Raw genomic sequence first — 27,492 nt, forward strand, 5'->3', positions numbered from 1 at the left:
GGCAGCAGGATGTCTGATAGATGTAGTCAGTCTTGCATTTGATGTGATGTAGAATTTCAGAATTAGCATGTATTTTTCCTGTTAGTTCACTGCATGAAGATGCTGTGTTGCAAAAGAGTGGAGAGCACGGGTGTGATGACATGAAGACTAAGTCTATGTCAAAACTATTTACATTGCTTAATGTCCTAGCCAAATGCGGTGCTTTATTCACTCACATACAAATAGGAAGAAGTGGCTGCTAGTTCTTGTATCTTCTACAAACTGCTTTAAAAGTTGGAAATGTTGCACCAGTCAAAAATTTTGCCACCATTTAACATTTGCACAGTGCTTTGAAGATAAAAAGTGCTCCATAAATACTATGTTCTATTTTTTCCACTGTTAGACTTCACACATCAGCTATTAAAAGAACTAAGATCTGAAAGCAGTTAAGCTCAAGAAACAGTAAAAATACTAATAATACTTTGCACTTCACTCATGCTTATGTCCAAAAATATTCAAAACTTTTACAAATGTGAGGAAAAGCTTAGCCTAGAAGTTTTAAGATTATCCATACTTATATGCCAGAGAAATTAAGGCAGAGAAAAAAGGGGTCATATTTTAAAATGTGCTTAGACATTTAAATTTTACTGATCTCAATTTTAGATTGCATCAGACCTTTAGGGTATAAAGGTACTGGAGTGACTTATTCAAGGAAAAGAAAATTCTACCCTAACTTTGTAATATTTGTTGTTTCTGGCAAAGCACAGGGAGGAGGGCAAGACTTCTTTTTTTATTGTAATCTGATAATTTTCTGCAGAAGTTTTCTGAGAAAAGCTGATCGGGTTGTTCCAGGAGTAGCAGCAGTGGTCCACCATTGACAACCCAAGAGATATAAATAAGACAGAGTTTTGGGGAGAGGTGATACCTTTTATTGGAGTAATCAGTAGACTTAGGGGGAAATAGATGCACTTTCAGATCCTGAATAAAAGCCTGTGTGCCACAAGACCTGCCAGTTTGTGGTGGGTTTACCTTTTCTGGCTGCCAGACACCCACCCAGCAGCTCTTTCACTCCCTCTCCTCAAGAAAAGGGGGGCAGAAAATAAGATGGAAAAGCTCATGGGTCAAGATAAAGACAGGGAGATCACTTAGCAATTACCATCACAGGCAAAACCAGACTCAACTTGGGGAAAATTAATTTATTGCCAGTTAAAATAAGTTTGGACAAATTTAGACAATACCTTCCACCCAGTCCTTTTTCCCAGGCTCAGCTTCACTCCTGCGTTCCTGACCCTGTGCCCACTGCCCAGCCCTACTGGCACAGGGACGTGAGGAATAACAGCTCCTCTCTCCTGCTCTTCATGCTTTTCCTCTGCTCCAGTGTGGGCCCAGGGTCTTTCCCACAGGCACCTCTGCGCTGAGCTGGGATGGCTGCAGAGATGTGCAGCATTTGTTGTTCAGAGGACACCTTGAATTCAACACGTTGACTTTTGGGGTCCCTGATCTCATGTCTTAGCTCCCCAACCACCCTAGATTAGATCCGTGGGGTGACCAGACTGTCCTGGGACTTGGTGGCTGGTGGTACAGATCTCTGTCTTCTTTGGCTGACATCCTGGATAGCTTCAAGTTTTCAAAGCCAGTTATCCTGGGAGTGTCTTCATGTATTGACTTGTTTTGGTTTGGTTTTTTTCTGGAGGTAAGCCAGCAGAAAGAGAGGAGCTTTTATTGGGTCAGAAATAGTAGTCCCCCTACAAAGCCACCATTCAGAGCAGAGGGCTTCGCTCGCAGGGACCTCCCTCCCACGGCCGCCCAGCCACCCCGAGGGGGAGCGGGGTACATGGGGTCTCGCTTCCCGCCTCTGCGTCCTGAGTGACCTGCGTGGGTAGGACACCCGGCGCATCCTTGAAGGTCTGAATGGCTCACCATTTGTAATGCATCCCCCCATGAGGTGAGAGCTGGGTGGAGGAGCAGAAAGGGGAGCAGAGGGGCTCGTCTCTGTGCCGGGATTTAGTGCTGGGGCTGAACCGTGCTCCAGCACGCTGGCAGATACGGGAAAGCGTTTTGTGTAGCACGCAAGCACGAAACGAAATTCAATCAACAGGCAGAAGGTTGTTCAGCATCTGAGGCAGGCTGTTTAAAAAACAGGCTTATTTTTGCTCCTGTTTTCTAATACAGGAACAGGTATCGTGCACGTCTGTTTAGTGCTAATAGCACATCTCTCCTTACTGTAGTGGAGTTTGCTGCCATAGTGAAAATAATCAGTTAACAATTATCACAGCTGACAATGCATCTTCATATCCCATCAGCCATAGATATTTTCCACTGGTCCATACAATGCAGACTCATCAGAAATAATAGGAAGGAGTGAAGCTATTGTTAGGATGCAGCAGCTCAATATTCACAGAATATTCGGCCGGGGATGAACTCCTCAAGAGGAGTTAATAAGCAGCCACACTTGAATACCTGATGTTTATAAAGGGGAGAAATGTACAGGAAGTACATTATGGCTAAAAACCTACTTGATCTGTCCAAAACAAAACCTGGCTTTCATCTCTCATGTAGAAGCAAGTCTACCAGGGCCCAGAAAGAGAGATTTGTCTTTGAGGAGCGATCTGAAAGATAAGTAGTACGTCAAAGGAAAGAAAATGCAGTTTCTGGTCCTTGGGGAAAGAGGGTAAAAGGGGAAGGAAAAAAAAAAGAAAAAAAGAGAAAAAAAAAACCATTAAAACCCTTCAGTTTTTTTCTAGCTGTAGCCATAGCCTCTTTCCTTTGATTTGTCGTGATTTAAATTCATACAAAAAGATTTATTTCAAATAAGCCCCTTTAACTGTAGGGGCAGATTTTTTTTTCCTGAAGCTTTTTGTAAGAACAAAGTAACCACTTGTCACACACAGTGACTAATGAGAGTTTAGTGTGGGTTTTAGTGTTCATTCATACGCTTTGTGTTCAGCTAGTCGTAAGTTAAATCTTTAGAAATCACACCGCAGGAATCCTTCGCTTAGGGGTGGGGGCAGGAGGCGAATCTGTTGAGATACTGAGAACTGGTCAGCGGAAACTGCTCTTTTCGGGCTTCCTAATCGGTGGTGCAGGAAATAAACACATGCAGGAAGTCGTTTGGCCTTTTCTTGAACTTAAAGTTTATACAGCAATTGATAACTGAGGAAAACTTTATGTACTTAAACTTTTGAAAATTAAATGAAATAAAGAGGGCATGTTCAGCCAATGCCGGCGCGGCCTGTAGTTTCTACAACCAACTCATCTAAATACAGTATTAAAAATCAGAAAGATTATACAGGGTATATATTTTCATAGCTAGAATGTGTCCTTGAAACCTTTTTATATGTCTTCTCTCCATCCCCTTTTCCTTCCATTTCACTAATGCTCTCCCAATGAAACTGAGCTGAAGCATTGAAATGAAACTGAAAGTCATGTTTACAAAGCTATTTTCTCTGCTTCTGCATCAGGCTCTGCTCTTTCATCCTTTCCTTGACCTTCTCATTTATCTTGTAAGCACGTCAGGGTAAGGATGGTCTTGGACCGTGTGAAACACCTTGTTTGATGGTGGCCCATATTGATATTTGGTTAATGCTGCATATATCGTGAATAAGAGTTGTCTTTGAAAGGAGGGCAAAAATAAATGAAGCATCATTCTTGAATATAGCTTTTGAAATTGATAGCATCAATTTACTAACAAGGACATTTATAAGCATTTCTAAGAAATATTATTTGTGTTCATATTTCTCAAGCTTTCACTGTATTACTAAGGTCACTGTGAATTTAATGCTTTAAAAAGAACAGTTTCAGGTTTATAATAATTACAATTAGTTGGTGTAAATTTGTATGGGATATTGAGAACACCTTGGCCAATAAGAAGAAAGCAAGCAAAACCCTAATGCAGAACAGAATCTGGAGGAAAAAGTACATTTGCATGTCTTTGAAGACCAACCTAAATATCTGCTAAAGATGCATTCAATTCTAATGCATCTTCTACTCTTTTTGAAAGTTGACTTTTTTTCCTGCCCTAATAAACCACCCCTATCAGTGCAGCATTTATTAGGAATACTTTTTATAAAATGAGGACTAGAAGCAGAAAACTACAGTTAAATAAAGCAAAGCGAGAGAAAGCCAGAAGGAACGAAAATGAATTACACATCTGTAGTCTGGGTTACTTTCATATGAAGTTATTGAATTAACTTTAAAAAAAATTAATTTAAGATTTATTTTTTTTTTCTTCTGCTTTTTAAGTAATTAAAAATGTCATGAAGTTTCATGGTCTGTTTAGAAGTTTACATATTTGAAATGTAGGGGTAGCTTTGCGATGGCTTGGCCTTACCTAGCCACTAGATGGGATTTCAAGACTTCAATAAATATATCTAAACATTGGCCCCAAACTGCCATTTACTCTAAAATGGACATAACTGATCAGGACCTCAATAAATGTCAATATTTAGTTCATTATAATAAATAAATATGCAAGTTTCAACTATTAATCTTGCAGGATTGCACCCTCTACATATTTTCAGAACATCCCCTTGTCTCTATCACTTATCCATTGCCCATTCAATTTATATCCCAGCCTGAAGTCCAACAGTCATCAGTCTTTCTTTTGGGCATTAGAGCGACATAACTGTTTCACTTCATTTGAAGGAATCAATTTTTTGCTTTTCCCAGTTCCTTACAGAAAACACTCAAGTTTGTTCCAGACTCTGTGGCAGTATGTATATGCACAATGATGATATGTAGCTGCATTGTTTGTATTCTACCCTAAAAGCTATTTTTACGTTGCATTTCTTTCTTTTTTGATAGTCCAGCTCCACAGTGAGAACGTACCAAAACAGTAAATCGAGAGTGACCATGAGCCCTGGCTTTAGCTCCCAGTGGAATAGCAGCCAACCTGCTTGGAATACATACACCTTTCCAAGAGCAAGCTTGCACTACCAGTCTCATGCTAGCTACACCTACTGTGCTGGACATCCTGCTGTAAGTAATTATAACCTTTTCTGCAGTTACCTGAATGAGCTGTATGATTCCCTGGGAGGTGGAGGCATTCAGGGGCTGACAGTTCAGCACACTTCGCCTGTGTTCTTTGTGTCCCACAGCAGTCAAGACAGCTCATGTGTACTAACCATAACTCTAGAAAATATTAGAATGAGTCTAAGACATAAGCAAATGTGAAAGTTTCATGGCTCAGTAGAAATACATATATTTTTGTACCTTTAGCAATCCTTCTCCTTGCATGAAATTACTGTTGAGTGCCTGGGTTTCAGTGTCAGGGATGTGGGCTGGAAAGCAGTATTATTGATGGCTTCTTTTCTGTTTCTAGTGAGTCTGTTAGATGAATGAATTATTCTTTCTATTTCAGAGATTTTAAATTGTATGGATGAGTCAGTGAAGGAGGGCATCTCTTCTCATCATTAGATTTGTTAATATTCACTACTTTATCATTAATGTGATCAGTAGTGAATGTGCAATTTTGTTGCTAAGCAAAGACTACTGGTCTTCTGTAATTTGCATGAACTGGTGGCCAAAAAGAATGGAGAGGGGGGCTTACTGTTGTGTGTTTTTATTTGACAACCATGGAAGGGTCACAACTGAAGGCTGATGGTGGTTTTTGTTGTATTGGTGTAGCAGACTACTTGCAGCAGAGCTCTTTCATGCTTTTAGTTTCTGATTTTGAAAGACTCTCTCAGAGTTAATTGGGAAGACCTCGTTAGTGTAAGCAATCTTCCTTTTTTCCCACTCTGCACTTTGTTGTTTTAATGTTTGGATTTGAACTTAGCTTTGGATATTGTTAGAACTTCTTAAAGGACGTACTATCTTAACATCCTGTCATGTGTATGTGATGAAGTTTTGCCATCCTGCAGTGAATTCCAGTAGGAAAATAGGGGAAAGTGCAGCTTTTACTACAGAGGGGAAATTGTGCTATGCAAGATCTTTGTGATTTGATTTAGATCTGCTATCTTACCTGCCAACAGACTTTTGGCCAGAAGTTTGGGTTAGGAATTGTCTCAAGCATTAACATGGTAATTGAAATAAAAGAGGGGAATAAATTTGTAAAATCTTATCTCTTTTCTGAGGTGGTGAGATCTTGGAATGAATTAAACATCTCTATGGATTCTGCTGTTTGCTCAATTCCATTACGTTGTCATTGAAAATGATAAAAACTGTTGTGAAGGAAAAAAAAGGTATTTTGCATTGGAAGGGCACAAATATTTTCCTCGTTTAGCATGATGGCTCAAAAAGAGTCCCTGTACAGCTTAATTTAACTTACACTGTGGGTATTCAAGCCATTAACTGCTCCTTAACTTTGACCATTTAGAATAAACACTACCTTCTTTGTGAGTCAAGCTTTGACTCTACTAAGCAAAAGAGCATACAAGAAGAATGCTATACTTCCTGTAAGATGGTTTAAAAATGGTGGCATTTTTGTATCCATGTGAATTAAAATTATCAGTCAAGGCAAGGGAGTCTTTTTTAGGCTAATTCCACAGTTCCTCTTTCCTTTGTTTAGACTAAAGCTGATGGTACCTCAACTGGGATTGCTTTACCTGTACAATATTTCTTTTTGTTGAGCACCTTAATATGTAGTTGTTGGAAATGATACTTCAATCTGGAAGTCGATTTAGGTGATTGCTGGTAAGTAGAGATTTCAGAATAGCCAGAGTTGCATAAGCCTTTGTGCAGATAAGAAATGCCAAAACCAAGTAGATAGGTACAAGATAAATAACTAAATTGTTTGATTAGTCCTGCCCTCAGTGTCCCTGGGTTCAACCGCTTAGAAAACTTGGCACATTTCTTGGCTCCTGCCATCCGAGGAGCTCTGCTGCAATGCCACTCAGCAGATAACTGGACTGATTTCCTAGGCTGGTGGTAAGAAGCAGTAACAGGTTAGCTGCCATTGCAGTGCCTACCACTGTGATGGCATACTTTCTCCATAACCCCCCTACTTCTGCACGCTCTGAGGATGAGGCCGTAAGCAGCGCCCGGGCAAAGCACTCCAGCAAACTCAGCTCCTCCCTCCTGCAGCATCAGATGAGGGTCAAGAGTTTCCAAGAGAAAACAATGCCTTAATATTTGCGTGAATATCTGTTGCAGTGTATATGATAAAGTTAGAATTAGGCTGGTTCCTGGTTCTAACTTAGGTTTGTTTAATCTGGGCTCAAACCAACACTTTTATGGCAAATGAAAACAATAAAAGCTGGATATGGAGGAGCTCCTTTATTCATGAATCTTCCCAGTGTAACATGCTCAACAGGATATCTACTATACTTCAGAGGATTTTATTTGCCCTCATCTGGCACAGGTTCACCAGAACAAGCTGTAGGTTTTATTGCTGTATGAAGCTGTTTCTGCAAAAACTCCCACATGGAATATGTCTAAAGGTCGTTGTAGTTTCTTGATGCTTTGGAGGCTAACAAACTTACAAGCGCTTTGCAAGTTCAAGGCAGACAAATGTCAGGGAGTTGGATCTGGCCTTGAAGTACTTAAAGATATTAGTCCCTGGAGAGAGAGCCAAGAGAAAAGCTCTGGATTTCTCTACTGTTTGGAGAAAAGCCGAAGGAGACAAAATGATTCATGTTAATTGGGCCAAATGTAACTAGAAAAAAAATTCCTCTAATTCATTTTTTTTCTAAATGAAAGAAAAAATATCATACACAGTGCAGTGTTAAGAGACCCTTACAGCTCTGGCTGGTTCTGAGAAATATGTCTGAGCCAAAGGTGGGGGTTTTATTTTATTTTTTCTGAGGGCACACTCTGCATCTCTCTTCCATAGTGCTGCAATCGTTGATTAAAAGCAGTCTTTCCACCCTAGGAAGAAAAGAACAAGGAGTTTGTTTAAACAGAGCAATTTTTCAGCTCTTGGAGTTATCTAAGGGAAAAAAGGCTGTGTATCATCCCAGTTAACAGTGCAATGCAGTTTTTGAACAAACAAGAAGATGCTAGCTTCTCCTAGCTATACTGGAAGCAGGATACCCTGGAGGATCTGTGTATACTGATATGAGTGATAATGTGGTAGATGGCCCTTACAAAGTATATGATGACTTGGTTTTGATATTAGGGGCTAGAAACTCCCCTGGCATTCACATGCAGAGGCTTGCAGCCAGAAAAATAGAGCATGTAGCGCTCAGAATAAGAGGAGACACCCAGAGATCTAACATGCTTTTCTCTTAAACTTTCTTCACTCAAGGAAGATAAAAAAATAGTTAAAGTAATTCTGATTATCCCCACTGGGCAAGATAGGAACAGTCCTTTGAGTACTTTCACATCTGTGCAGGTTTCCTACCCATGCTTTTTCCAGTGTCTCAAAGACTCTCTTAATTTCCCTTTCTCCACATTTTACTGGAAGGAGGATAGAATTTCAGTAGATCTTAGGAAATCATGACCAGTGAATTAACAAATGACCACTTAGATTGTGCTGTAATTTTAAAGAAGTACATGTGTAAAGTGGGCAAACAAAACACAGATCTCATCTGCTTTTGGCTGTTTCAGTTGAAACTGTAAGGGAGTCTCATGTCTGTCTTGAATATTCATGTAGCAGTCACAGATACCTGCCACGCTCACTTATGTAGACGTCAGTTCTTACTTATGAAGGAATTTGGCAATGTGATACTCTTTGATGAAGCACACAGTACTGCTGCAGACAGAATTACCCTGCAGGGTTTGAAACCTTTGTTGTAGGCCCATGGGATGATGAATTTAGTTGCATGTATTAATTTCTTTGTGCACATACATCTCTGTAGCATATGTGATGTCTTTCCATTCCTTATCTAGATATGCAACTCAGCATGTGTAAGACTTTCCGCTAGAATCTATTCTGCACTCTAACAGGATTTGGTCATGCTCCACTAGATCAGTGACAGCCTTCAAAGCATGATTGGTTAAATCTGTAAAGTTATTATTTAGAGCTCTACAGATAATGTTTACAAGCTGTTAACATCTGAGATGTCATATGTGGATCAGACAATCAGTTTGCTTAGCAGTACTTCTGTCCCTATTCCAACAGTCTGTCCCCAGACTTCTTTCTGTTAACTTCTTTAAATGTGTGATTGCTTCTGAAATTATCCTGTTAGTTGGAATGTGCAAAGCAGAATTAAAAAAAAAGTGATGCAGAGCTCTATGAGACGCTACTGGTCTTCTTTGACTCACTTCTCTGAGCCCTAGTAGGATCTCAAATCTTGAATCTTAGGAATCTTAAGACCCAGTAGAAGGAGCTGTAGCTCCTTTTACACTTTCCCACTGACAATCCTTGGACAGAAAAGCAGAAAGGCAGCAAGGCTGTCACTGTGGGCAACACTAATGGAAGGTCCTACTCACTGTCAGCATGACTATGCAGAGTCCATCGGAAAAATTTCCAGTGGCAGGTAGGTAACCCTCATTGCTGATGACAGAACTGCAGGACTGCAATACTGTACAGATGTAATGCTTTATGTAAACTGACTGTTTTGATCATTACCACACAAATTGAATTAACATCTGTACTGAGCTCTCAATGATTGACTTTTTTAACAACTTATTTTGTATACATTTATAAAATTAGAAAACCTGCCATTTTTTATGTGATTAGATAATACAATGTTTAGGGATCACCTGGGAATGTGATACGCAATCATTAGTTTGTATGTATACATATAAATATCTCTCTCTAATGGCTAAATTATTAATTTGTGTCTATATTTATTTATGTACAGATCAAGTTTTTGGCCAAAATCATTGCAGAATCACATAGAAAGGTTCTCAATGCATGGCTGGTCTTGAGTGTCAATCTCTAGTCTTCTGATGTGATCTTGTCATCTGAAATGTAAACCTAGTTAGGGAACACATTCTTGAAAGTATAATATCCTACTCAAAATCAGTTCTATAGCACAGAAATAAGACTGACAGGAGCAATATACTGATACAGGCCAAATTCTTAAGATAGACCATAAATGATGTGACCATACGCTATAATGTAAAGATAATGTTTTAAGAAGCAACTTTCTTTAAATCCAGGGAGTGTTCAATACATATAGCAGGGGTGTCCTATTCAAAACAGGCCTTTATTTCTCTAGAAATATAAGTAGAACAGATCAGCACTCCAATTTATTATTTTTTTTAATACCAAGATCTTTCCAGTGAGTAATTCTGTTGCACCTCTTTTTAGAGAATGAGACAGTGCTAAGAGTTAAATGCTTATGCAGTACAACACTGTCCTCTCTCATCACTAATTTCCAAGATATCTGTTTAAACAGAAGCTGTCACTTTCTGTTCTGGCTTGAGCCTCCTGCCTGATTCATTTTGTAATGTCACGAACAGTGGATTGTGGATTCATGGAATAGAGCTGGTCTGATTAGAGATGAAGAAACTTCCTTTTACACATGCACATCCTTATAATCAGCAATGATGGGAAAGGAAATAAATAGTACAGTAGGCATGAATTGGAAATGTGTCTCTAAGAGAGCCTCTCAATTTCACTTGAAGTTCTGAAATCTCAGTTTTCTCTGTCCTTAATGTTAACCCATTCTTACCTTCAAGAGCCTTTCATGTGAGATCGATCCCTACCATTCTGCAGCCAGTACTTCTTTGATGCTACTGTCATTATAATAGCCACAGGTAAAAAAAATGCAAATGAGTCCAAAGAATTATGTGCTATTGAAGGACCATTGAGCAAAATGTCTGCTACATGACGCTTTGGTCACAGTCTTTCAGTATATAAAGCATAAGGGATGTATTTTTATCCTCTAAAGATGGTGATCACTTTACAGAGTACCGTCATAGCCCCAGCTTCGGAAACCCATTAGTTAATCTGGGGAAAACTCCAGTGTGGGCTGGAGAGAGGCGGGAAAGAGAGTTCCCAACCAGGAGGAAAAAAAAAAAGGGTTTATCACCAGAAGCTATTTTTTGTAATTGCTGATATGTTCCTTATGAAATACTGCAGAAGAAGTGAGGGAGCAAATGAAAGAGGTAGTCATTAAAGTGAGAATGAAAAGGGTGACATCTCCATTGCTGGGTGTCAGTTGTGGTATAAGAGAAAAGCTGTGCTGGGTAGGAGGAAAGTAAATGAAGAATTGTGGAGAAAGGAATATTTTTAATTGACAAGATGTTGTAGCTATCAGGTGCAATGAGTAGCTTAGTGATCAAGTGCAAATCCATATGCTAACTGCTGACATAAATTATTTATTCTGTTTATCTATTACCTCCATCTACAGGAACAGAGCCTCAAAAACATGAACTTATTAGGCCGCAAACTTAAAACACATTTTCACTGTGGCTTGGTTTCTTTGGAGAAGAGAGGGTGGAAATTTCAAACCCCCAAACAAATATGTCTCTTAATTAACTTTTCTCACCATCTGTGCTTACTTATAGCTGAGGCAAGCGGTACCAGTGACTTGTGAGATTGCTTTCAATGCTGCCTCTTTAGGCCAGCTTTTCAAAGCAGCAATCACATGCAGTTAATTCCGATCAGATCAGCTTATCAGCTCAGTTCATTGTAGCGCTTTCATAATCATTCGTGTGTGACAGCCCATTAAAACTTGGCCAGGCCTTTAAAAAAAAAAAATCACAAAATCCACAAATGTGTTTTACATTCAGCCTTTGAGGTATCCAGCATATTTGTTTTGTGTGTTAAGCTTTGAAATTGAACTTCTGTGAAGGGTTGTAGGGAAAAGTCACCAGTAATATAGGACTTTAGCCAAAGTAGTTTACTGTATTTTACCTCAAAGAGTAGTTTTATTTAAAAATATATACATGATGCTGTGATAATTGTATTAAATGCTGCCTATGGCTCTGCTTGGCTCCTGCAAAGGTACAATGCTGTGGATGCAGCCCGCCAGACCCAGGAGGGCTAATGTGGTGTGTGTGAAAGGCCACTGCGCATGGGTGGTTCAGCTTGACCAAGTGAGGTTTTCCTTTCTGGAGGACCTTTGGTGGATGGCAATTACAGTTTGATTGCCCTGGTCAGAAATGGCAGGGCCTCTCAGAGCGGAGAGCACTGCTAACACAAAATGTTTCAACTGACTTGCAACGACTGTTTTTCAAAAAGTCTGGGGAAATGGAGAAGTTCCACCTAAATTTGAGTTTGGAGCTGTTTGTTTTCAGAATTCTGATTTTTTAGTGTGAATGTTGTTTTAATGTTGTTTTTCCCTGTATACACTACTCATTTACACATCACATATATTATGTCTTGTTATTCTTTCTCAACAGATTAATTCAAGAAAGTTGTGGACTGATATTTGTTGATGTCTTTTATAGATTCGTCTCTAGCTTGTATTTTAAGAGAAAAAAATTCAAATTTTCCACAAAAAACACAGGACAAATTTTTTTTTTCTGAATTATTAATATTAACAAGATTGGAAAAAAAATCCTCTGTATGTAACTCTTGTGCACTTATTTTCATTAAGAAAGATTTCTTTGTGGAAAATATGACTGAAATCTTTGAAATGACAAAAAAGTACACACATATATATACACACTACTGGTAAAATATGTACTGCTGAAAAGTTTCTCACCACCTTCTAGTGATTATAAGGTCAACTGTTTTGGAGATGGGAACTTTTTGTTTACAAACAGAGTCTATAGGAATTTTCCTGCTTATTCTAAATTTTTATTCTTGTGTACTGAAGTGGCAGATACACTCAGAAAGAAGGTATTTTTGAACAAACTTGAATAATACAAACCAGATGCTGCCTTTTTTCTTTTTTCTTTTTTTTTTTTTTGAAAGAAGGGAAAAAAATTCCCTAAATTTAGACTGTAAAACAGACTTGTAGGAGGCAGTAAATACAGATCTCAGTAAATGTCTATAATTTACAGCTACATATCTACCTATACATATCTCTCTATATATTTGTGTTTGCATTCATATATGTGTGTGTGTCTATATATATGTATATATGTGCTTCTAATGTTTATTTTGGTTTTGGGTTTCTGCTTTAATTTAGCAAATAGGAAGTCCATGACTCTAATTTAGCTTCTCCATTACATTTTCAGTGAGCCAGACAGGTTGTCTTTAGGATTTGTTAGTAAAGGTGATGAGTTCCTCCAGGCTCCAGAGAAAATCCTGGTATTAGGGCTCGAGTGTAGATGCTACAAACTGCCAACCTGTCATATGTTTTGGAGACACCTGACACTTTTTGAAAGATTGATTATTTCAAAAGGCCAGCAACTGTGTTGCTTTCATTTTAAATAATTAACATGCTCAGGAGACTTCCTTGTTGTATTGCAGCCCCTGAGGGTGAAGAGTTTTAGACTAGTCTGAACAAATACTGCTTCAAATAATTTTGCTGATGTAGTCTTTCTCTTCTCTCTTAATTTTAATTGGGGGCATTGATTTCATATAACCCCACCCAATTTAGTGAAGGCATGGGGGATGAAAATTTTCCTTTTGCACTTAGACCTATCTCCTTGCCTTGAGGTTTTATTTACACCAGTCTTGTGAATGGGATGATATTCAACAGCACTGTCAACAGCGACTTCTGTTTAGAAAGGGAGCTGGAAGAAATGCATGGGAAATACTGATTTGTCAAAATTGAAATGTTCTTTTGATGAAATTTCAGATTTTTTACCCTTAAGGAATTTCAAATGTTTTTGCTTTACTGGAAATCCAAATGCTGACCAAGGATCCTTTGTCCCTTGCTGTTTTCTAGCGTATGTTCCACCAGCGATTTAGACACTTTGTTGAGAGCACATGGTCTAAAAAAGACTAAAATCCTAGGGTTCCTTGCATAGCCATGATTAATCTGCTAAGCAATCTGAATTTTGCTCTTTGTCACCTTTGTTGAAATGTTTGGTGTTGCTTTTATTAGCTGGGTTTCCTTTAAAAGAAACACTGTGGGAGAGAATGTGATCTGTGTGTCTGTCTTGGGCCTGTTTTCCAGTCATTTCTCTACTTTTGGCTAGTGTCAAGATGACAGTTACTGTGGGAGAACTTACTCTATGTTGGGGAGACTTGAAGCATTGTGTGGAAGGTGTTCCCACAGGACACGTAAAAGAGAGATCTGTAGTTTTTGAGAGGGAAAACAGAAATCCACAAGAAACCAGGCTTTATTTTTTTCTGCCACTCATCACAGTGGTCTCTTGACTTTTTCCTGGATAAGGATTCTATTGACCTCAAAACTGTACCAACATACTGTAAAAGAAGGTCCCTGTCCCAAAGCATGTAACTAGATGGGACAGAAATCAGGAAGGGAAGCAGGGGCACTGAGAGAAGGGATCCTACTCATGGTCATGCAGCTGTTGGAGGAAAAGAATGGCAGTAGGCTTTGGTTTTCTTCAGTTCCACGTCCGTGCCTTATGTGTCAAACCAGGCTGTTTTTCTGTATTTTTCCAAATATATAACTAGGCAGTGGTTAATTTTGTTCTAAACCCTGCAACTATAAGGTGATGGAGGTGTTTCCTGAGGACCAAAACTTCTAGCTGAAAGCAAGTATGGTTAGTTATGTTCTTTGCTTTTAACCAGTGTCGCTCTTCTGTGCTGTATCAGGTTCTCATTAAGGATGTTAAATACAGACGTTTGTGCTTTTGGGAATAGACATGCTTCCTGCAAGGGCACTTCCCCCCAAGGCATCACTCCATTGTTTCTTTGCTTTTATTTTATTTGGGAACTGTCAATATTTTAGTATAGTTTTCCATGGCGTTCCTCTTTACAGATGCAAGATGAACTGCCTGGATTTTGCCAAATAGAGTACCTTTAGGTTCCACAAGGAGCAGAATATTTTCCATTTGGTCCATTCATGTGCAAATACCTATCTTCCTTGGGTATACAGACAGCTTCCATGCAAGAGGAAAAAATTTGAAAGGGTCTGGAAATATCGCAAAGTTCTTTGCGGAGATTCTCTACAGTATTTTCACCTTTTGCGCTTTTTTCTCATCTTTTTAAGCATTAGCACTTTGGCATGGTCAGGTGCTAGGAATCTTCTGGCACCAAAGGCAAATGCTCTGTTGAGGCTCTGTCCTTCTGCCCTGGTGACCTTTCCTTGGATGTCTGCCAGCATGGCTGTGATGAAACTGGAGCTGCTGCAGATCTTTCTGCCAAGCACTTGCAGTCAGTAAGAGCAAAACTCAGCCTTTAAGTTCAGCACGGTCACAAACTCTCTACGGTTGGATTCGATGATCTTAAAGGTCTTTTCCAACCTGAAAGATTCTATGAAACAGTGTGAAGGTTTTCAGGAGATCTAGGTTGCGGTCTGTTCCAGCATATTCACTTCTGCTCTATGTTAGGTTCTACTACTGCGTCTCTGTGTGGTCTTGGAAAAACCATGTGGCTTTATTTGTCCCCCCATCTTACATTAATTCTTCATTTGCATCATGTTAATGAGAAAGTTTGCCCACAAACACTTAGATGTGCAGCTGATTTTTTTTTTTTGTATTGTCAATGATTTATTTTAGAAGTAGGCTCTTTTAAACTTCTAGAAAGCACCTCAACTTTTGCATTGCTATCAGGTTAGTCTTTCTTTGACTGAAAACTGCTGTTTCTTCAGAAGCTGCACTAGTAGAAATCCTCATATTGTATACAGCTGGAGGAAAGGTTGGATTGAGTTGTTTTGCTACCAAACTATAAAGTGATTTTCTTTTTAAATCTTTCTTTCCATTTGGCTGCTACTTAATGTCTTTCATCTGCTTAAGGAGGACAGGTGCAATTATTCACCTTTGAGTCCTGGGAAAGAAATTGTAATTCAGCATGGTCTCGTATAAAGGAATGTAATTCACTGTCCTCATACAATACATTATGCAGGTCAAACAGAATTGTCAAAGCTGTAGCATCGTCAAGGAGAACATACAATGGATAATGTTTGGTACCAAATCAGGCTGTTTATCTTAATACTTTATTTGAGAGTAGAAAAGTAAAAAGAATTAATTATAGATGAAGCTTGATAGAATTGTCTTTTTGGTCTTTTAAGGACAAAATCTTTTGGTACTGCTATGTGAGGAAAAGGATGTGTGAAGGTTCTCCAACTAGTTCATTGGGATGTAGATTTTAAAGCAGTGGTAGGAGATCCATCATTATTTAGATCATTTAATCTTTTTCTTTCTTTTTTTTTTCTTTTACCATGATGAAAATGGGGGCCAAGACTTAAAAAATGTAGCACAGAATTTGTTTCTGAAGAGAGGAAGTTCTCACCCTTTCCTTAAAGAGCAACCCTGCCCACCACTAAGTAAAGATGCTCTGTCTGACTACATAGAGGTTTCAGCCCAGGGTGAATATATTCAATATGTATCTAATAGATTAATGATGGAAAAGATCTGTTTACAGAACAAAATTCACCGGGTAAACTAACAGTTTCTGGCTGTGGCCGCTTGCAACTGCAGGGCAGCTGTGTCCCAGCATACCTGTTGCTTGAGAATTACACAAAATGAACAGATTTAATTTAAAGATATTTAGTTCAAGTTTCAAGACCTTTTTTCTCACCTGTGGGGAAAATAAGTCAAGTTACTGTTTGTGTGTATTGTGGCTAAGTCTTTTCACTGCAGTCCTTATTTTTACTTGCTGATAAGTTTATGACACTTGCACCTTTCCAGGAGAAACCTGTCAGGTCTGGTCTAATCATAAATTAGATTAGACCCAGAATTTTGAATAGACTCCTTTTTGCTGCTTCATAGCCAAAGAAGTCAGATGCACATTTCTCACCTTTGTTGAAATAAATAATTTAATTGTCAAATCTTTTCCTTCCCCTAAATGCAAGACAATGATTTATAGAATAGATACCAGTCTTTTCAGGCAGTTAAGTGTTCATGCTTTTTTTTTTTCTCCTCCCTCCTACACATGATCAATTAATTCAGGAGCGGAGAGATAAACTTGATGCTTTCCAGTAGAGGGTGTCTGAAGCAGATGTTTGGTCATTTTGATTTTTCTGAAATGCAAAATGGAGTAATTTTGTGATTCTCTGCCATGGCTTTTTTATTCTCTTTTCTTGCACCAAAGGAGTTAATTTGAGTTAAAAAGGGCAATAGAAAGAGGACAAAGCATTCAATTTGTTGTTCTTACAACCAAATATCGTACAATAGGCAAACTGAATATGGAAACTGTATCTGCTTATGGTAAGATGTATAATTCCCTTCAGAGAAAATACAGTCTGCTGTGTAGATCTAAAAAATGCTCAGAGTCTGGGAATAAACAGCTCTGCTGCTGTTCCAGGACTGAGTGTACCACATGATAATCACTTTGTTTCTCTTGAAATGTTAGTGAAGTAGGAAAAAAAAAAAAAAAAATCACACAATGTTAATGAAAGAAAGCCAAGCATGTTAGCACTTTTGTGAAGGCTAAGTTGTATGGCTTCATGAATAACTGCTTTTTAAAGGGCAACCAGCATTGAAATCTTGTTAACTGACTAAAAAGAAATTAATTGATTTGAAGGACTACATCTAGTTTTGGTATTTTATTCTAAGATGTTCTGTGTGAAGAAACCCTTTTTTCTAGTCTTGTTAACATCATTGGGGGTGTTAGCATTAGTGGTGGTCTCTCTGGGTAGAGTAACTTGCATGATTAAAAATATTTTTCCTTTTTTAAGAAAAAAAAAGGGAGGGGGAAAGGAAAGATTTTTTCCTCTGAGAAAGGAATGATAAACCCACACAGAAGGAAAAGTACCAATTCAATTATGATTTTGGGGAAACAGTTAAACTGTCTATAAACATGTCAAATATAAAGAAGGAGGGAAAAAATTCAAATACAATCTCTTTCAACAAAAGTGAGCTTAGATTGTTACCTGTAACTTTCTTAAGGAATTTTGTTTTCACCATATTTAAGTTAGTCCTAAAAACCCCAACACCCTACCTCCCACCCCTCCAAAAACCCAACAAAAAACCAGACCCAACAGAAATGTCATTCCTACTCAAGGAATGCTTTTTAAGCTGACCTTATACATCTTTATAAGTCATATGTCTGGAGGAATAAAAACATCTTATTTTCTACACCCAAAGTGAAAATACTTCATTCTGATTTAAACTAAAGTGAATCAAATGTAATTCAAAAGCAGATGTAAATAAGGCTAGTGATCATAAAGGGATGAGTTGCTGGTCCAAACAGGGAACTGAAGGAGAAACTTGAGAGTCATCCTGCGTAAATTACATAGCTGGAAGGAGAAGTCTTTTTCTTGCTTTGCACAATGCTTGAGTTTCATGAGGAAGGGAAGGTTTCTTCAACAACGTGCTTACTACAATGATGTCCAGTGATGGCTGTGGGATCAGCAGATCCGCAGCTGCATATGGGACTCCTTGCTGATATATTGGACATTTATAATGTAGCTTCCAGTCTGAAGAGGTGATGGTCTGTCTCACTGCACAGAATGTCTCCCACAGATATTTCACTTCTGCTTTTCCCTCTAAAAAACCCCAAAGCATACACTTGCTTTTTCTGTGTAGAAAATACAATCAGCCAAGCTCTCAGATGACCAGAGGTGATGAAGTCCCATTGAACTCAACCAAGACATTCCTGTTTCTATTCATTGATGGTCTGATGACCAAAAGTAGCCGAAGTGTGTGTTTGGCTCTGACGTAGGCTTCTTTGTCATGTACTTAAGTCTTTATTATCTATTGTATTGATACACTGAAACAAGCCTGGTTCCTGTGGTTCTAAAAAGAGGCAAATTGGCTTTCTGAATTTTGCCCTGATCAGATTGCTTTAATTGCATATAGATGCTGTTTTGTTCTGTCCCCTTCTGGCTTTTCTTGAGATCATGGGAGAAAGGCAAATACCTTTTCCATATGAGGCAAAGAGGTTTTTTGCGTTTTTTTCCACTATTTTCTTTTCACAAGTGAAGTGAATCCCCCACCTACCTGTGGGGATTTTAAGAAAATAATCTTTTAATGTGGAAGTGTTTATGTTCTCATTAAGGGGTGAACATAACATTGATTTCCTCTACCCTCACCCCAAATCTAATTGCAAACTGTGGTGGCTGCAGCTAAGTTTGCTCACCAGGTTTAATGGTGGTTTACTAGTTCAATTAGGCTTTGGGTTTAAGATGTTTCATGAGAAGAAAAGGCCTTCTCAATAGTTGGGTTAAAAAAGCAGGGAGAAACAACAGCCGTTAAGGGCACTTTCCCATGTACTTGAGCATGATTAAATGTAGCAGGGGGTTCTTCCTTCACTGGGTAAATTACCTTTGTCCCACGTGTATATTGATATAAACTTTAAACATTTGGCTTTGCAATATATCTCAGGCTGCTTCTCTTGCCGCTCTGGGTCAAGAGAGAAATTCATGAATGCTGACAGGAAATCTCTTTCTAAGTACAAGGAATAGGTGTCCAGTTTCTCAGATAAACAGAAGGTTAAAATTGTCAAATTCTTTGTGTGTTTACTTTTAAACAAAGCACACAGCAAATGAAGGAACCTTTTCACCAGATGTATATTAGTGAATCAGATGCCACATAATTTCTATAGTGTCATACATACAAACTCCCTTGAAAAATCTGCCTCCCTGTACAGATTGTTTCAGCCCGGTATGGTGATTCAGAAAAATATTGGTTTGGGTTATTTGTTACTATTTTAGAAGCCAAAAATCTGAGCCTTCAAGAAACTCTACCTGACATTGCCAGATGCTACTGAAGTGATAGTCGCATCAGGGTGCCACAGGGTTTTAATAGGAAGAGTGTGCATTTCTTTTACAGTGTAGGAAATGGAGAACAGTACATAAACTTTTTCATTTTCTCTCCTCCTCTCCCATTTCTACCCATCTTAAAATATTTTTTTTGTCTGTAGCATTGTGACAGATTTAAGACCAAAGCTGAAACATAAGGCATAAATAAATGAATACATGATCTTTTTAATCCAAATGTAATTTGTTAAAATCTGTTCAAAAGCTTGTCTAATAGGCTAATCTATATTTTAAAATTCTTCAAATCTTATCTCTTGTATCTGGAATTACTTTAAACCATTTGGGACTGCTAGATGTTGGATATTTATTAAATAGAACATCAATATATTTATATTTTTACATTATAATTTACTAATATTAAACCAAATACAAAGTTTCCTTAAAGTCTAATATGAAGACAGCAAAAACTTGTGATGTGCTTTTCAGTTAAGCTGAAGACATTTTCTTGGATCCTCTTTTTATAACAACATAACAGTTAAAAAGAAAATAAAATGGTTCAAACCAAGGTGTATAAATATATAGGTACTAGAATGAGACCAAACCAACGCTAACAAAACACTTCTGGATGCATCCACTCAGTCTATGCCTTAGTCACTGTGCTTCCTGTGGCTTATTCCTTCTGAATTTGGGGTACAGAGCCTTCTCTATGGAGGCAAGAGCAAGGTGGGATTTAGGCCCGTGAGGCTGTGCCATCTAGTGACAATTCACCCTACAGAAGCCACCGACTACCAGGGACTCTTGCCACGGCTCTTATGCCACCACCAGTCTACACTGGCTCCCGAAATATCTTCAATGATATTTGCTCAACAGCGAGCTTTTTATCTCAGTTTCTGACTGAGAAGTCATTCAATGAATATCCTTGTTCATTAACTACTAGTTTTAAACATTTTAAACATTTATTCCATTGTAGCCGCTCTTTAAGCATGCTATTTCTAGCTCTTGCTCTGAATGCACTATTTAATAATGATGGTGGGCAGAATAACTTTAGTCATATCACTAATAATCATCTTAACCAATCTATTGTACAGCTGAACAGATGAAGTCAATGCAGAAAGCAGAGGGGTTTGGAAGCAGTTTACCTATCGTAAAAATGTAAGACCATTCACTTGTACATCGATTCAGATTTGAAAAAAGCAAATTGCTGATCTGAACAAAAATATATGCCAGTCAGAATAAATATTGCCCTCAATGAGAGTTATTTTGTTGGAGAAAGGGATCTGATATTCAGGAGACTCTTCAGCTGTGGTAGTTGTTGAGTATTGCTTATTCAGGCAGTAGAATTGTTCGGCTGAAGCAGGGAAAGTTTATTAGCCCTGCCTTGGGCATCAAACTATTAGATTTCATGTGATTTCAGCAGGTTTATAGGAACTATTTTACACCTTCATGAGTAAATGTGAAATTTGGGGCATCAGGAAACTATATAAGCATTGTATTTTTTTATACCATTTTCCAAATAGTGCTTAGTTCTTTGAGACCATATTGGTTTTATTACAATAAGCATTATTTGTCCCTCTGTACTGTTGGTGCTCATTTTCTTTTTTAAGGAGAATATAAGAGGGAATGCTGATATAAGGTACTGCATAACTTTGTTAAAAAAAGGGCGGCGGGGGGGGGGGAAGTATGATGGAGAGGTGCCTCAGACAGATGAAAAATGCCCAGTATGTCAACGAAAATATATTCCCCAGTGTCATTTCATGCTCCGCAGGGGTTTGTTTTCCTGAGTCCAGTGCAAATGCATACTCTCAAGAAAGCCATTTTCTGCTTAATGTGGAAAAGAAGAATAAAGCAATTTTTTATTCCACTTTTATACAATCCTGTCAGGAAAGAGAGGTGGATGAAGAATTACAATCTTCAGAGATGCCATCAAGACTCCCTAAACACAAACCTTATCAACCCCAGTCTGTAATCATGTCAAATTTCACAAATTAAGCAAGACTGGATTCTGCTTTGGACGCCTCCAAGGAAAACCCATACTACAATAGGAACTAGCATGCACAATTCCTTAAGCAGATCTCTTTTCCCTCTGAGTGAACAGTGATGAGATGAATAGGGAGGAAGTATGCAAGCCTTCCCTTCCATTCCCTGGAAGAGGTTCTCCACCACTCCTCTCACCCCTGCAGAATGAAAGCTTGCTCTGACCTGTTTTCATATTTCGTATTCCCTGTGCTGCGTGCCGGAGAGCAGGCGCAGAGCAGCACTGAGAGTTCATGCACCCGCCTGCAAAGAGAGGGAATACGATGCAAGAACAAGCTAAGACAGGAGAATTGATCTCTTCAATATCCCGGTGGCGAACACGTAGTGTTCAGTTCCTAAATGAGTCTGAACAAAAGTTCCCTGTGCCATTTGAAATGTCGTAGGGGTTATCCTTCCTTGCCTACAGCTCCTGCTCTGGAGGACAGAGGTTTTGTGTGATACCTGCCAGGCCTTTGTGGTTGCCGGGGGTACTCTAGGGCATCTCAAATGGCACTAGGCAGCTATAATTAGGCAACTTAATCAAGCCCTTAGTTCCTAGGAGTGCTTTGCCAAATATCTAATTTTAGCTGTCAATGATGCAATGAGTGGACATTTCAGATGCTGCAGAAAATGAGAATTGTCACCATATGACCTACCAGATCTGCCAACCCGAATGAAGTGCTCAGCAAACCGTGAAAAATTGAAACACCAGCACCTGTAAATGGGAGCGTACACCCAAAAATGAACTTATTTTTGGCTAGTCACTTTGCTTCCATTGGATTTTATGCATCAGAGGGGAGAGTGCTGTGCAGTAGTAAATGTCAAATGAACCCAAGGAGAAAAAAAAAAAATAAGCCTTCCTGAGATTAATTAGTGTAGACATTAACAGCATTGAATATTTTGATGAGTCCTTAAAAGATTCTGAATCTCATAAAATGAAATCCTACAAAGGATTTGCTTTTGTTATAGGTCAATTTAAACCTAAGAGTTTGGGGAAAAACATTCTTTATCTTGATAGTATTTTATTAAATAAAGTCTATAAATGAAATTGTAACATAGCAATAATTTTCCTGGAGTACTACATGATAATAAACTAACTTTCTAGGATGGGTGGGGTGACAGGTAGTAACACTATTCATTTTAACAAGCTGCCTTGATAATACTCTGCTGCATCACTTCCAGAATGCATAAGTAGTAATGTTTGGAATACTTCTGAATGCGATTAGGAAATTCACCTTTCATTTCTGTATCTGCTCTTAAATAATATGAATATAAAAATAACAGTATTCCTGCAATTGGTAAAGGAGACAAATGCATAGTCTCCTGGGAATGGCATTTATGAGAATGCTCCCACAGAAAATCCTCACGCTCTTCCTACTAATGCAATGGTTAAAATATTTTCATGTTATATTCCATCCCCATATGGTTTTCTTCAGTGTTGTGTTCTCAGTTGATGGAGGGAAATTCCCTAGACACATTTTACATAATTGCTTGTATGGTTGCTGTTGCTTACATTTGTTCTGTCAATTGTGGATAGTTCTTATTTCCAACTATTTTGTTAGAAGTGTTCAGAATGCTTAAAAATGCTGGAATAAAGTATATTTAACACAACCACCCACTTGCAGAGGTCTACAAAGCTGGAATTCATCCCTCAACCTTTCTTCTCTCAGTACCCAGCTCTGTCTCATGGTTATACCTTTGCTGTTTTCTTTTGCTTACTTTAACACTGTTTTGAATTTATTTTTGTTAATTTTTAGAAATTATTTTGGTAGTTGTGGAAGATATATTTTCACCACTGTTTTTATTTGCAAATTGCTTTTGCCCTCTTTGAGTCAATGCAGGCTGTTGAAAGAAGCCCAGGCTCCAGAGCCAGGAATTGTGAGGTTGCCCCGCACTTTGGTCGATGATGATTTTCAGATTAATTAATAAAAGGATTTTGTAGCATCCTACAAGTATTGGCTTTTACCCTCAGTATTTCAATGGGGGAACATTTCCTTTATAGCTTAGGAGAACTGATGTACAGTGAAATTAGATGAGAAGCATTACTAAGATTGGAACTCATGTTTCTTATTACCTACCACCTCGCTAAATGTACCAGAAGGTATTACTCATGCATTTTTTTCCTGTAGCATTTTCCCCCCTAGCAGAATGATGCAGTAATACTTGCCATTAGCCATCCTGATGTTTCGAAACTAATATAAGTTCCACGACACCATTAAACCTGTCTGCGTGAAGATAATTGCCTGAGGTAGGGATCAAGGTGGGGTCCCCACACAGATCTCCCTGCAGTATTTGGGATATTTTTTCCCCAACATGTTTGATCTCTCACTTTGAAAGTCAAAGTCAAATGAAATATGACCTGGCCAAGTAAAGTATTTTTTCAATAGACTTGCAGAAGCCTCCACAAATTGGATCTATGATTTAGAGAAGTTACATAGTATTTTGGCTTTGGTTGGTTGGTTGTTTTTTAATTCCAAAAGAGTGTGCTGTTGGACATATTAGAGGTGACATGAGGGTGAACGTTTCTGAAGCATATGCTCTTGCAAAGACCTATCTAATACATTAATCTTTAAAAACCCAAGTATCCTGTCTTGTAATAAAATAAGATGACAAATCTCATAAGGCAAGTTGTTGTATTTGGGTCTTCTTCATTTGCTGAAAAATGGCTTGGGAAAAACTACCTGAAAGTCAAACCAAAAGTAATAGATTGTGCCTGTAAGAAATCATAAAGTTCGTTATGTACACAACGATGTGGCAAAGGAGAAGAGCTGAATTTTTAGTAGCGCTGGATGAAAATTAAAATAATTCTGGGTAAGTAATATGTTGCAAAGTGGTAGTTCAGTATGTTTGAAACTCATTTGAATTCAGCACTGATGATAAGTGAGATCTTAACAGAGTATTGTGGAGTGGCTTTTCAAGTCTGTAATCTGTAGGACAGAAGGATTTTTATTTGATACCTGCATAAAACAAACAAACAAAAGTGTTTGGCTTTCTTTTTATAGGATTAATTTAGAATACTTGTCCAGTTTTATATGTTCCCATAATAACGCTTCACTGGGGAAATAGTCTGTCAATTATTCCTGTTTTTCATTTCAGATTTTTACATTCTGCTTTTGACACAAAGAAGGTGAGAAGTAAAACTAATTTCCCAAGTGATTTTGTTTTTCTTCAAAATGAGAAATGTAATTTGTAACGTTTCAGATGATGTAGAAATCAGCTACAGATTTAAATGGCAAAATTCCACTTTCCATTAATATAACAGTTCATACCAGCTGAAGACCCACCTTTCCCTGCATATGTGGACATCCTGCCATCAGTCATATAAGTGGGAAGTGCTGTACTTGGGAGGGTTGTGGGTTTTTTTGGTTTGGTTTTGTTTTCTAAACTACTTATAATGAGCCACAGTCATCTATCAGCATTAATTTTCAGGTACAGAAGGAGAAGCACTTTCCATTTGAGCTCTATTTGCTGTAAATAAGTAACAAGCCGGGAGAACTGCATAAGCCAGCCACCAGCACAACTGTAGTTTCAAATCTAAATAAGCGTATAAAGGTAATAGCCCTGAGAATTTGATGATGAGTCCTGATCTGATGCCACAGGAAGTTTAGGGTATTACTAAATGTTTCTGACAATAGTTTACCATCCTAAAAAAGCAAGTTATCTGCCTGAATATCTATTAGACACAGGACGCTTGGATATTTATTTGGTGAAGGAGAGTTCAGCTAAGTAACCTTAGTTTTGCCTGCTGTTCACTGGTAATGTCATGACAGAGTAACAATTGTAACCAGTTTGTTAAATATTGTTCTTTAACTCCCCAAATACGTACATCTGCATTTTTTTCTAGCCTTCATTTTCATGCAAGTAGTATGGATCTGCCAGTTTACACTTCAGACTTCTTCCTTCCATTTTGAGGCACTTTCCCATGATGTTCTTCAAAGGGCAGAGCTAAGGGTGTGCGGATTTCGTTCGGGTAATCTGGACAGGGTTGGAAGTTTCTGCCGGCAAAGCAGTAGGAATAACTCGTTTGCCGATGAGGTGGCTTCGCTTGTTATTCCCCATGCTCGGACTCCCCAGTTGTCTTGAGAAGTTTGAGGGTTGCGAAGAAGGTTGTGGCTGTATCTCAAAATATTACCTCAAAGATAGCCTGATTATCTGGTGATGAATTACCCTCTAGCTGCTGTTGTGTTTCATTTTCATAAACTCAGAGCCTGGAGTCCCAGCTGACACAGCAAGCCCCTGCCAGGCTGCCTCCGAACTTGAAAAGAGCAAAAGTCCATGCTGGCCACAAACAAGTTATGGACCAGCATGAGAGTCAGCAAGCAGACAGAAAAAGATGGAGTAGTGCAAAGAGGCCATGCGATAGTGTTGGTCGAGGTTACAGGCAGCTAACGGCACGGGAATGTAAAATGAGCAAAACAAAGGCCTGTTTAATCTGGTTACCTCTTTTCACCAGTGGCAACACAGATGACCGAGACATGGTGCAGGAGCAGGGCAAACACTGCTGCTCTGCCAACCTCCGAGAGCTTGTGGCTGAGGCGCTTTCTGAGCCAGAAGTGTTGGGTTTTTTTAACTACCAACATTTTTTGAGGCATCACAGCAATTCTAAGGAACAATGGGGGGAATAATTGTTCTTAAAGGTTTTTACGGAGAACTCCTCCTGTAAGCAGTTCCTGTGAGGGACAGCCTGAGGGAAACATGTATTTTTGACAATTTAACACATGGTTAAGTGGGGACCAAGATTGAAATTGCAAGTAGGACCTGAATTACTGGCACAAAATAAGAAAGAATACATAATTGTTACATGTGAGAGCGAGGGTCTTCTTAGAAAGATAGATTGCTGTTGTTTCTGGCGGAAATGACATTATTCACTTGCCTGTATTGAGATGCCTCTCTTTCCTGTAGTGTTCGAAGCAGAAGAGACACTGTCCCAAGCAGTAAGGGCTGTAGTAGCCCATTAGTTGTACCGAAAAAGAAGTCAAGCTACCCATGGCCTGAAGGGTTAGGAATTGAATAGCTAAGATGGTAGAAGGACTCAAGTGCCTTCTGAGGTTTTACTTAAACTGCTGCCAACTGACTCGATACCTCTCATCTGAACAAACACTTGAACGGAAAATGTTTCTGTCTTTTCCCAGTGAAGTGTTTCATTAGTCATCAGTAACTCTTGGGTGTACGCGCAACCACTTTCACAAGCAAGCGTAGCAAATAGCTTGATATCTGAGGAGAATTTTTTTTTTTTAATTGTAGAATTTAATCGTTTTTTCTAAAAAACCTGCTTATTCCCAGGATATTTTTCTGAATAAACTTGAAATACAGCAAAATCTTTGTTTTTAGGAGAAAAAGTTAGGTTCAATTTTAATTATGTCATCAGAACCCCTGGACTGTGTTGTCAAAGTATGAAGACTATCAATATGTATGGATCACTGTCACATTAAGTAAACATTTCCCAGTATATCTGTTATCTTCCTCCTCTTTCTTTTTGGAGTAATATAATATTCATTGAGGTAGACAACTGTCCATGCTGGTAGGTATGCAAAGGAAAAGAATTCATTTTTTAATTTAAATTGGAGGGAAAATAATTAAATAAAATGCACAATTAAAATCAGATATAAAATAAATAATACACAAAGTATATATTAACCACAGACTATAGTTACTCTGTATGGGCCAGATTTTGGCTAAATCATTTTGCAAAACAGGCCCTATATTCTGATCAGAATTTTGGTCCTTGGCAGATCATAATCTTTGCTTCCTACCAGGTCACCAACAAATTCCCTATTTCCGTCAGTTCCAAAATTTTTATTGTTTACTGCTCTATCAGTTAGCTCTCTTCGCAGTTTGAAATGCGTATACCTGGACATCCTGGGGCTTCAGGAGAGAGCAAGGTCAATTCAAACACAATGTCCTAATCCAGGTGTCTTGAAAAGTGGTGGAGAGAAATTCTCAGCCATGCCTGTGGATATGCAGGAGCACCCAGACAGGCTCAGGTGAGCCTAGATATCGA

General features: G+C 38.5%; 1 protein-coding gene across 4 annotated transcripts in view; it reads left to right on the forward strand.

The window, feature by feature from the left end:
* The window catches only part of RBMS3 (RNA binding motif single stranded interacting protein 3), a 724,940-nt gene that overhangs the window by 218,593 nt on the left and 478,855 nt on the right, over positions 1–27,492 (forward strand). For all 4 annotated transcript variants that reach the window (XM_075052929.1, XM_075052943.1, XM_075052937.1 and 1 more), the window contains exon 3: positions 4,783–4,956. In XM_075052929.1, the coding sequence (XP_074909030.1) occupies positions 4,783–4,956 (174 nt within the window). The remainder of the gene's footprint in view (positions 1–4,782; positions 4,957–27,492) is intronic.

This window comes from Buteo buteo, chromosome 2 (genome assembly GCF_964188355.1).
Source record: "Buteo buteo chromosome 2, bButBut1.hap1.1, whole genome shotgun sequence".
Taxonomy (NCBI): domain Eukaryota; kingdom Metazoa; phylum Chordata; class Aves; order Accipitriformes; family Accipitridae; genus Buteo; species Buteo buteo.